Here is a 12,963-nt window from a genome sequence, read left to right on the forward strand (position 1 = left end):
AGTAGTCCTGTCGAATTTGGGGTACTTGAAAATGGGGGCAAGCATATTTTGAAGTGGCTAAAGTGAAGTTTTAAAAAAAAAAACATAAAAAAATCACCTGAAGCAAGCGCCTGCAATCAAAAAAACACCTCACCCATACTTGCAGACCCCCAAAAAGTATTTCGCTACTTTTTATGTTTGTACCCCAACTTTGTACTTTTTCGCCCCCAAATGCAAACTACCTTTTAGGGGTGTTCCTCACTTTTTTCTGGATTTTTTGACACAGTTATCCTTTGGGGGCCCGTTCCAAGGGTTCTGGGTGGTTTCCCCACCTTTGCACCCCAAAATAACAAAAATTCACTTTTCTCCTGCTATTCAGAGGCGAGTCTTTTTTGCCTATTACATTGCATTTCCACACATGCGAAAAGCGGATGGAATTGAATACAGAGATAAGTTTCCGCCTGGCGAAAAGTCGCAATCGGTGATACTTTTTCTCGGATCTCGGCTTTTCGCTTCTAATTGAATACGGGCCTAGTAGGAAAAATACAGTATGTATTTGAACAATCAACCGCTAGGTATAAATGGGTATGGTGAGCGGTTGTAACTGCTAAGATGTACTGCATCAATGTACTGTTGTAGGTTTACAGGAGTAATGATGAGATCACCACATAGGTAAAGGGGTGTGGGATAATAATCAGAAAATACAGTAGATTACGGTATATACTACAAATAAGGAAATGTGACCATTAGATGGAAATGGCATAGATAAAAAAAAGCATAGTTTAGTATTATGGTAAAGGTACCCTGAAGAAATGAGTTCAGGAATGGCCATGAAGTTATTATGATTAGGGGATGCCTTGCAATGACAAAGTTGATTATTCTAGAGCAATGGTTCTCAAACTCGGTCCTCGGGATCCCACACAGTTCACGTTTTCCCGGTCACCTAGCAGGTACACTGGTGTATTCATTACTCACTGACACATTTTAAAAGCTCCACAGGTGGATCTAATTATTTCACTTTGCGATTCTATGAGGAGACCAGGAAAACATGCATTGTTTGGGGTCCTAAGGACCGAGTTTGAGAACCTGTGTTCTAGAGGATAGGTGCATTGTGGTAGAAGTCTTGCTGGTAGCAAGGGGTGGTGGTGATAATGATGTAAGTCATTGGTGGATCAATGTGCTCAGGTAGGGTGATATATGGTGATGAAAGTGGAGGGCATTGAAGCATTTTCACTTTCAAATAACTGAATCCTTATAAGATATATTTGTTCTAACATATAAGTGCCTGTCCGGGATTTAGCATTGGAATATTAATAAAACATACACATTCAGGATGTGTTGAAGCCATGCAAGATTAATGATGGGTCGGCTGATTAGCAGAGGGCTACAGTAAACAAGGCAGGGCTTGCCCTGACCAATTTGGTACCCTGGTCAATATTTTAGCTGTTGCCACCCACCCAGCGCCCATTTTATCATGGGGGCATGGGCCATGGGGAGCATCAGCCTAGCACCAGATCTCCCAAGGGGGGCACAGTCCTAGCACCCGCACTACATGTTCTCCCGGGCCTAGCACTAGCATCACTGTTTCTAGTAGTCTAGGGTGATAGTTATAAAGACAGGTTGTCCAACTAGGACCTTACCTGCTTTGATGGCTTTGAAAGGCACAGAGGGGTACCCTCTGCATTGAGCCTTCACCGCAGGGTTAGCGTTGCTCCTAAGCTTGCCAAATGCCATATCCTCTCTAGTCCCTCTGCGCTTGCTTGACTCCGTCGGCTACATGACACTTGCTGGACTTCACCTGAGCAGCAAGTGGGCCAGTATAAGCTAATTTGCAAGAGTTCCCTTGTTACCAGGGCCTAGGCATCCTACAGTATTTACCTGGTGTCTTCTGTCTTACCTCTGCTGTCGCTTGCCGGGTCGCCTCTTCTATGTGGCGTCTTCCGCGCTTCTTTGGGAGCTCTTCTATACTCTCCTCCGCCATAGTACTGACTTTGCACCATTCGTGTTGGCTAATAGCTGAAGTAAGTGAGAGCGATGATTTATTGTGGCTCACTGTGGCTGCTCCTGATTGGCTGCCAGTCCACTAGCTGCGATTGGCTCACTGGCAGAGCCAAATTTGAAAACCTACATCGGCTCCCCTGTCTGCACTGGAATACTACACCTGGTCCCAGTGTTGGCCGAAGATGTGTCCCCAGCGGGCCCTAAAACAAGGGATGAGATTATGAGGGTGTAATTTACTGCTGCATTAAGTGCAAGGGCTGTTTAAGAGGTATAAGTGATAGGATTTTGAGACAGTTTGGGTGTGAGAAGATAGGGACAAGCAAAATGACTCCTAGACAACAAAAGGTCTGATGTGTAGACGAGCACAATTGGGATAAGAACAGAGATGTCAGATGAGTATGTGGAGAAAGACCAGTAATTTAGTTGTCAATGAAGAGCTAGAGGGAGGTTACAGCAGAACGACCATCAGAATGTTACTGGGAAAGGAGGGAATGCTGACGGTTAACACAAATTTTTTTCTAACAAAAATACTACTATAAAGAATAGCATTTTGTCAGGTATATGTGACTGCCTCACCCTGCAAACCAGGCTAAGCTCATTCCAGAGTGTTCCTATAGACCATATGCTATGCAAGATATTTCACAGACACCTGTTACTGGCACATCTGAACGGTAACAATTCAAAGTTCCTCTTTGTATGTATAAAATGATGATGTTCTGCTGAATAAATACACTGGACCTCATTTGTGAAGAAAACGCCTTGGTTTTGTATCAGTGCAACTAGATGGGCTTCCCACCAAAATTTATGGTGCTCACCTACTGTCTTGGGAGACAAAGTCAGTGTTTCACACCAGTTGGCAGCGCTGTATGCAAGGAACAGAGGGGCTAATTCAAAGATGTGCGCTAACACGATGGTTAGCGCACATCTCCGATTGTGCCTCCTCTGCGCAGGCGCTTGACACAGTACGGGTCCTGCGTGATCACACGCAGAGTTGTCAGCAAGCTGTCAGCAATTGACAGTCTGCTTCATTTCTGTGCAGGGAGGGGGCAGCGACGGCCTCCGTTTCCCAAAATAGAGGCATATCACCTCCATTAGGAGGGAGGGAAGAGGCCAGGATCTCCGTCGTCTGACAGATTTCCTGGCCTCTTTTGAGCAACTGCGGTCGCTTGCTTGAGTGACCCCATGGTCCGGCAGAGGATCCCATGCTGCATCCATGGACGCAGCTCAGAACAGTAATGCATGCAGGAGGCGCGATGCCTTCTGCTACATTACCATAAAAGTGCTATCGCAGCTGCTAACATGGTAGCAGCTGCGATAACAATAGTCTCAGTGCTAGAATCACCCCCTGAATGAGGATGTTTGCCCTTATACTGAGTTGCATGCATCTACGCAAATACACCGCCCTATTTTTACACTTGTTCAAAAAGTCGTCATCATTAGTGACACGCACTTGCACCAGCTCTATCTTTATTGGAAAAGATGCGTCCTAGCATTAGCCAGTCCTAAATCGCCACCTGCATCAGTTTTTAAACTTGACCCAGCCAAACCCCTATTCCAAGTACTCTAAACGAGCCCTCAAAGATCTCTCTAGAGAACCATTATAAGATCTCTGACCTTGCTCCTCAGATGCTAATCCTGCAATAACCTCTCACACAGTCTGATCTGTGCCAGCGGAAATATTTTTGTGATCAAGGAAGCTTTCTACATCCTACTTTGATTTGCAAGGGGAATTGGGGGCCTGTATTTGGCTTTTCCTCTGTAGGTTTATTATTGGCCAAGTCAATGGAATTAAATCACCTGTGCCTATTTGGGAAAATCTAAATGGCTTTAGGCTTTCTTACAACTAAGACTGTAATGGAAAATGGGAAAGACATACAAAAAAAGAATATTAAAATTTCAACCGACTGAGTGCTTAGAATATACAGGATAGAGTACTGCTAGTTTATATATTGGGTGATCAAGTACTTTTGTTCTGGAAAATGTTCAGTACTTGGTGCAGCTTGCGGGGTTTCTACCTTAGTCAATTATATATATACATATATATATATATATATATATATACACATATATATTAGGGGTGAGCGGGTTCGGATTTCTGAAATCCGAATCCCCCGAGCCCCCCCGATCCGAGTCAGGCTCGACTTTTCCCGCCTGACTCGGATCTGAAATTGAGGCAAAACGTCATCATCCCGCCTTCCGGGTCTCGCGGGTTTTGGATCCTATATAAGGTACCCGCATCGGCGCCATTTTCTCACTCGGCTGTGGACAGTGAAGAGGGAGGGTGGGAATTAGGGCTGGCTGGGCTGTGTAGTGTAGTGCAGTGTAGTGTTGTGCTGTGCTGCGCTGCGCTGTGCTGCTGTTGTCCATAGGGGCTGTGTCCACTCCTTTAAAGTCCATAGGGGCTGGCTGGACTGTGTTGTGCAGTTAGTTGTCCTGTGCAGTGTCCCAGTCCTAAAGGGGTGCTGTAGTGTTGTCCAGGGGTGCTCTGTCCATCAGGGGTGCTCCCCCAAGTGCAAAAAATAATAATATTTTTTCTGTGTTTGTGAATTGTGTGCACTGTGGCTGCACGTGCATCAACAAAGGAGCAGCGCCAAGCGTGCGCCTGTGTCCCATAAGTAAAAGGCCGGCTGGCTTGTCTGTTAAAGGGTGCTGTAACCCCCAAAGGGCACTCCAAACAAAATAAAAAAATATATTTTTTTGTGTTTGTGAATTGTGTGCGCAGTAGCCGCACGTGCATCAACAAAGTAGTGCCAAGCGTGCGCCTGTGTCCCATAAGTAAAAGGCCGGCTGGCTTGTCCGTTAAAGGGTGCTGTGACCCCCAAAGGGCACTCCAAACAAAATAAAAAAATATTTTCTGTGTTTGTGAATTGTGTGGGCTGTAGCTGCACATGCATCAACAAAGGAGCAGCGCCAAACGTGCGCCTGTGTCCCATAAGTAAAGGGCCGGCTGGCTCATTTCTTAAAGGGTGGTGTAACCCACAAAGTGCACTAGTCTCCAACAAAAATAAAAAATAATTTTCTGTGTTTGTGTGCGCCTTAGCCGCACGTATATATCAATATAACATAAATGGAGGACCAAACTTTCTCCGATAAAAATAAAATAGGGAGAGATCAAGAACCACTTCCTCCTAGTGGCGAAGCTGCTGCCACTAGTCATGACATAGACGATAACATGCCATCAACGTCGTCTGCCAAGGCCGATGCCCAATGTCATAGTAGAGGGCACATACAATCCCAAATGACAAAGTTCAGGAAAATGACCTTGAAAAAAACATTTAAATCATCTGAAGAGAAACGTAAACTTGCCAATATGCCATTTACGACACGGAGTGGCAAGGAACGGCTAAGGTCTTTCCCTATGTTCATGACTAGTGGTTCAGCTTCACATGACGATGGAAGCCCTCCTCCCGCTAAAAAAATCAAACGAGTTAAGCTGGCAAAAGCACAGCGAAGAACTGTGCGTTCTAAGAAGATCTCACAAATCCCCAAGGAGAGTCAAGTGTGGTGGCGGTTGCGATGCCTGACCTTCCCAGCACTGGACGGGAAGAGGTGGCTCTTTCCACCATTTGCACGCCCCCTGCAAGTGCTGAAAGGAGCACCCACAGTCCACTTGCTGATATGCAAATTGAAGATGTCACTGTTGAAGTACAACAGGATGAGGATACTGGTGTAGCTGGCACTGAGGAGGAAGTTGGCGAGGAGGATTCTGATGGTGATGTGGTTTGTTTAAATCAGGCTCCGGGGGAGACAGTTGTTGTCCGTGGGATGAAAAAGCCCATCACGGTCATGGCTGGGCAGAAGACCAAACATTCCACCTCTTTGGTCTGGCAATATTTCTATCCAAATCCGGACAACAACTGTCTTGCCATATGTACCATATGTAAAGGTGAAATAAGTAGGGGTAGGGACGTTAACCACCTAGGAACATCCTCCCTTATACGGCACCTGCAGCGCGTTCATAAAAAGTTACTGTCAAGTTCAGAAACTTTGGCTAAGACCGTAAGCAGTCCAGGGACACCTAAATCCCTTTTTCCTGTTGTATCCAAGGAATCGGTGGATGAGGAGGATGAGGACACATCTTGCCTCCGTAGAGCCAGTTTGTGCAGGGACACATTAATTGCCAGCTTGTTCTGTGGGGGCCCAAACGAACCAATCATTTCAGCCACAGTCATGTGGCAGACCCTGGCGCTGAAATGATTGGTTTGTTAAAGTGTGCATGTCCTATTTATACAACATAAGGGTGGGTGGGAGGGCCCAAGGACAATTCCATCTTGCACCTCTTTTTTTTCTTTGCAGTATGTATTGTTTGGGGCCTAGTTTTTCAAACTGCCATCCTGTCTGCCACTGCAGTGTCACTCCTAGATGGGCCACGTGTTTGTGCCGCCCACTCGTGTCGCTTAGCATAGTCATCCAGCTACCTCGGTGCAATCTTTTGGCCATAAAAACAATATTGTGAGGTGTTCAGAAAAGACTGGAAATTAGTGGAAATTAAGGTTATTGAGGTTAATAATTGCATAGGAGCAGAAAAACCCACAAATTCTGTGATTTAAGCTGTTTTTATGCTTTTTTAAAAAAAAAATACAGATCCAAAACACAAAACCCAGAACCCAAAACACGGAAGGGTGGTTTTGGCAAAACCAATCCAGATCCAAAACACGAAGAAAGATCCAGATCCAAAACCAAAACACAAAACACGAAAAGTGGCCGGTGCACACCCCTAATTATAATATATTGGAATGTTTATACTTTTCAATATGAATATTTTGGATGTGTATCATATGACAGACAAAACTCTGCTCTGCAGGTTTGTTTGATTAGTTCTCCAGTGATTAGCCTGAATTGAACTACATAATTGAAGTCCCAACATTCAGCATCAGTCACTCATTCAGATCAGCTTAATTTAAACAGAAGCAAAGCCCTGTGACATGAGTACTTAATAATGATGGCAGCTTATTGTTTGTGCTGACAGTTATTATAAGATGATTGCTACCCTGTAGTAGGCTTTTCACAGCATAAGAAGTGTCTACACGGCATCATGCATAAAACAAGCACTGATCTAGGCATACAAATGTGTGTCTGTCTCATATTTAAGTGAACTTATACCCCTTTACCACTGGTTATTGCTGGGTCTTCCCGGTTAGCGGCTCAGTGGAAAAGGTTACCTGGTAGCTACCAGGGTTTGACCCCGGATGGACCTGGGTAATGGTGCAGTGTAAATGGTGCGACCCGGGATATCCGACCCAAGTCATGCCTAAAATGAACTGATTGGTGGCTGTAGAGTAGTCACCTCCCACTTTTTATGACCTCACAAGTTTAGCAGGGCAGACCCGGATTCATTGTGAACGGGGCTGACCCAGGAATAACCTGGATCAAAAGTGCAGTGTAAACGGGGTCTGACCTGGGTTGGAACCATGTCCGAAAACCCAGGCCAGACCCAGGTTTTTGGTGGTAAATGGGTACAAGTAATTTTTTGCTGTGCACATTACACAGCCTCTGTTGGAGCAGTATTATAGAGGGGAAGCAGCAGCTTCCTAGTGGCGCTCAGTTTCACTCAGATCTTGTGATGTGCTCGCCGATGCAGGGGAACCAATTAAAAGCCGGCGACTGCCTAAGCACTAGCATTAAGCGCGCTATATATTAAATTCTAAAGGGCATTATAGGAAGAAAGGCCAGGGGTGCAGCTAAAGCACTAGTTAAACAGTAATGGCAATATTGATTGCGGCCATGTTATATCATTTAAACTTGCAGAGAATTCAAACATTAGAGGATTTCGAATCATAATGTTTATTTTGCAGTTTATGCATTATGGTTGTAAATTCTCTAATGTTTGCACTCTACCTGCTTATTTGAAATAAAAGGTTTCAATGAATGGTGATAACTATAGCAAGTCTAATGGAGCGTACACACGGTCAGATTTGTCAGACTTGTCAGATTTGTCAGATGAACGACTGAACGATTAAACGATTTGAACGATTTGGACGATTTGACCAAAGTTTTGAACGATTTGAACGATTGAACGATTTTTGACTGCATTAAAATGAATGGAATCGTCCAAGTCTGACTGCAAACACATCAGATGTCAGATATCGTTATCTGACAAACGGGAACGCGCATCGTTGATCGTCCATCGTTCAGGCATGTCAGATATGAACGATTTTCCATCAGATATGAACGACTGAACGATTTTTAAATCGTTATCGTCCATATCTGAAGAAAAAATCTGATCGTGTGTATGCACCATTATAAATAAATAATAATATTTTTAACATAAATACATTTTATAAATATTAGGGGTCAATTCAATTGTCCGCAAAGGGTGCACGTTGCCGTTGCCACAGTATTAAAATGCTGGAAATGGCACCTGAACTCACACCCCTCTTGGCTGCATAAAGTGTAGCTGTTGCCACGATGAATCCCCCCTGCGAGATCATCGCGGCTAATTGGATTGAGGGCCTGATTCAGAGCCGGACGCTCTGACCAGAGCGCTTGCTCTGAATCAGGATCCTCCTACCTAAAAATGGAGTGGCCTCTTGGACGCTCGCATAGCTGTGGGTTACCACCCACAGCTTATGCGAGCGTCCATGATGATGGTCGCGATGGTCAAGACCATCGCGACCATAGGGCTTGCGACGAGACCCTGCGGTAGGGTCTCGTGGCCGCAAGCCCTGGAGTGATTTTGGCTCTATCAGAGCCAAAATCACTCCCACTGACATCACTAGTGATGTCAGTGGGGCCGGACCCAGACGGTAGGCGTTCCCATGGGAACGCCTCCGTCTGGCAGCCACGCCCCCGGCACGCCCACCAAAGGGGACGTGCTGTCAGTCACCATCGACAGCACGCCCCCTTTGGTGCGAGACCCAGAGCGACAGCTTGGTTGTTGCTTTGCGGGTCTCGCGCATGCGCACGACGGAGCTCCCTCCGTCATGCGCATTAGGGCACCATCGACCCGCTTGCGAAAAGGTCTGCGGACCTTGAAACGTTGACATATTGCTGTACTGTTTTTGCATTATGATATAAGTATATATATTTTTTCTATTTTCTAAAGGGAGTGCCTCCTGTGTTTTGTTCTCTTCCCTTGGGGGTTGCCATACCTCTCATCAGAGAAACATTGTGTTTATATGTTATTTTTAGGAAGGCACCCCGTCGTTTGCTGTTTCTACTGAGTGCCGAACTTTTGCAGTGTATATATATATATATATATATATATATATATATATATATATATATATATATATATATATTCATATCCATTGGCAGCGGCACTCATCAGATTTCCAAAGAAGATATAAGACACACAGTGTAGTTCAACGTTTCGGGTTTATTCCAACCCCTCGTCAGGAATAAACCCGAAATGTTGAACTACACTGTGTGTGTCTTATATCTTCTTTGGAAATCCGATGAGTGCCGCTGCCAATGGATGTATATTGTTGATCTCTTGCCGGCACCTCAGTCTTTCTGCTCAGTGGATGGAGTGCCAACCTAATGGACCATATATATATAGCTCAGAAGTATACTTGAACAGCCTCTCACGGATGTATCAATAACTACTGACTCCTTGCATAGTACAAGCAGTGCTACTGTATATACCTATCTTGCCCTGTGATTAACTGTTCTTATGAAGCATAATATGTGGGGCTGACAAATGAGAGTACTAGCAAGGGGGTCCTCTGTCCGCTGATGATCCTTGGCCCAGGAGCATCCACGCCCCAAAATAGCATGACCATGCCTCTAGCATTATGTAAAGAGAGTCCAGCTCTTTGTAATGGGGCGTTGACACCCCCTTTCTGTGCACCACCCATCCATTTGTTATTCATAGCAAGTGGTGGGTTTTGTTTTAGTTCAAAGTAGAATGATATTTTACAAAATATTTTAAATTCTAAACTGTTATTATCATCTTTTATTGGTACATTAAAAAGTTCAGTACCCCAGGTTATGATTCTGAGGTAATATTAGAAACCAGATCACAGATTAATCCCACATAGATTTTAATTTTTTCAATAAAAAAATAAATATATGTAACAGTGTATGATATGCCCAAATAAGCACAATTTATAAACAACCTATTTTTTTTTACAAATATTTGGTAAAGTGTATGGCATGTTTTTGTTGTACATTAGTTCCCTGTGCAAGTGTAACTTAATAAAATAATAATAAACACATATTCTTTCAGTAGTGCTGTTAGGTAGCCAGATGGTAACATTTAAACAAAACATCTCTCTGAGTTATACAAACCTTATATAAAAAAAAAATAAAAAAATTAGGGGTCTATTTACTAAGCCTTGGATGGAAATAAAATCGACAGAGATAAAGTGCCAGCCAACCAGCTCCTAAGTGTCATTTTTCAAACACAGTCTGTGACATGGCAGTTGGGAGCTGATTGGCTGGTACCTTATCTCCGTTCACTTTATCTCCATCCGAGGCTTAGTAAATAGACCCCTCAGTCTTTTTCTGCATAACTACCGTCAATGTGTTTTATTTCATCTATTAACTATAATCAGAATTTAACCTAGTTTTCTGTAATTTATCATATTTCATGTACATTTTTTTAGCGTACAGTAAAAAATAAATTATCATCAACTTGTGATTCCTAATATATAGCAGTGAGTACCACCTAATATCAGTGTTGCCTTGTTGTAAAAAATAAAATATGATATGCCTCACACATACATCACAGCCCTCCTTTCCCTCTAAGATGCTCCTCTGCTGGCACAGTCTATGGGCAACCCTACGTCTGTGAGCTGGTATTTTCCATTTTTTAAGGCCAAGTTTTCCTAGCAGTCAAAGAAAAGTCAGGGACCACTGGAGCTTATGTCAGCTTCACACACATAGGTCATTGTTATGCCAGGGAACACGCACTTCCTTAGCCAGCACAGGCTGAGTTATATTTTCCTACAACTTTCCATTTTTTATCATAGTTTTTTTTTTCCCTTCCTTTACTCCTGCAGTAGATCTGGCTGACACTCAAGTGCCATTTACTTTATTGCTTCTCCATTTCAGTCACTGTAATGTAAGATTATGTCATGGCACCAGATCCCTGACATGTTTCACTGCATGTGTAGTAATTGTCAACTGTTTTGTTTCCTGTCGATTTTCAGCTTTAAGTCTTTTTATTACCTGATTTGCAATGTCAATAAATGAAGTCATAGTACCAGCTTTAAAAAGAAACAAAAATAACAAATCTGAATGCAGCTTAATATAGAAATGATTGTGCCATATTACATGTACCTATGTATATATTGATTTGTTGATATGTTTCTTCTAGGAACCTGATCAGCTTCCAAAATGTCATCTCGAAATTCCTATAGAGATGATGCCGAGCGCTACCTTTATGTAGACCGAAACCCCATGGGTCACACGACCATGCAGGCTGACTGGACAGCAAAGAAGCAGGTATGGGTACCTTCCGAAAAGCATGGGTTTGAAGCGGCCAGCATTAAAGAAGAACGAGGGGATGAGGTGGTGGTGGAGCTGGCAGAGAACGGCAAGAAGGTGGTGATTAACAAGGATGATATCCAGAAGATGAACCCACCCAAGTTCACCAAGGTTGAGGACATGGCAGAATTGACCTGTTTGAATGAAGCATCGGTCTTACACAATCTCAAGGATCGTTATTACTCTGGACTTATTTATGTGAGTACTCAAATATTTTAAAGTTTAGTATATTATTTTATTTCACTGAGGGTAACACACATTTGAATGTGTTGACACACATTTGAATATGATCCAAGTATTAAAATTAAACTTCCAGATTTGTGTATGAAACTCACATCTATATAATTCATAATAATACGATTTGCAACTCCATGTTATAGTTGTTATTGTTATCTCTTTGCTGTAGAAATAACACTCATTGCTGTTTGAATATCTCTACTTGCCTGCTGGAGAATCCAGTTGACCTGTATCATATTATGTTGAAAAGATGCTAGCTTCATCTTTAACTTTCCACACATCTTTTACTATAGCTGAACCTTCACTACAACTAAACATGGCAGGCAACGTCTCCTTGGGAGTGAGATTACCTAAAAGCGGCAGATAACGTTAACAATTTAACATTATTGAAAATGTAATGTGTTATTATCTTCCTCAATGGAACCAATGGGCAGTGGCCCGCAAAACCACTGCTTTTAAAATGTATCTGGTACTTACACACAGTGGTTGCAGCCATTTTATAGGCCAATCTTATATACACAATATCAATGAACTACATGTTGGTCATATCACTATGACATGAAGATAAAAGTGCAGGGTCCACACCTCTGAATTCATTTATTAATTAGCAGCAAACTTGAGGGGACCGCTCCATGTAGTGCACAACCAGCAATGGACTTCTGCTGTCAGTGGTGCAGTGGTGGCCTTGGGATCCAGTCTTTTGGTCAGAATCAATTCAGTTTGGTACCTGGCCCCACGTATCCTACACAAAGCATTTTGACTGAACTGTATACAATTCTATGTCTAATGCACACATACATTGCTTCCATGTTACTAAGAGAAATCCTGTGACATCATTGACATCATATTGTGATGTTACTAAGACATCCCTTCAATGTGAGACAGGTCAGGGAAAGGCAATGTAGGCTGGAATGAAACCTCCACAGTCAGGCTGTAAAACATATGGAGTTCCTCATTTACTCTTATGCTGGGTACACACTGGAGCGATGTCGGCACAATATGTCGTTTCCGGCCGAATCGGAACGACATGTTGGCCGCATCACTCAGTGTAGGCCTGATTCAGTAAGGATCACTATTGTGATCGCAGCTCTGTAATCACACGCAGATCCACTGTGAAAAAATGCTAATGTTTGCAATCACAATGCCATCGCAGCCTGACATATGGACGCCCAAATCCCCTTACTCACATCCGTAATACGTAGCAAAATAGCAAAACCATCGGTAACATAGAGTACCATCGGTCTGTCATGCAGAATTACAACAGCCCTGACCTTACTTAGAAATTGCTAACTTCATTGCATGCAGTGGGAGCTC

At 43.3% G+C, this 12,963-nt stretch overlaps 1 protein-coding gene across 6 annotated transcripts in view; it reads left to right on the forward strand.

The window, feature by feature from the left end:
* Positions 1 to 12,963, forward strand: part of LOC148508451 (uncharacterized) — a 262,947-nt gene that overhangs the window by 128,616 nt on the left and 121,368 nt on the right. For all 6 annotated transcript variants that reach the window (XM_088444564.1, XM_088444558.1, XM_088444563.1 and 3 more), the window contains exon 2: positions 11,243 to 11,610. In XM_088444564.1, coding sequence (XP_088300690.1) covers positions 11,263 to 11,610 — 348 coding nt within the window. In that variant the 5' untranslated portion in view covers positions 11,243 to 11,262. The remainder of the gene's footprint in view (positions 1 to 11,242; positions 11,611 to 12,963) is intronic.

This window comes from Taudactylus pleione, unplaced genomic scaffold (assembly GCF_031769625.1).
Source record: "Taudactylus pleione unplaced genomic scaffold, aTauple2 ptg000366l, whole genome shotgun sequence".
NCBI classification, from domain to species: Eukaryota; Metazoa; Chordata; class Amphibia; order Anura; family Myobatrachidae; genus Taudactylus; species Taudactylus pleione.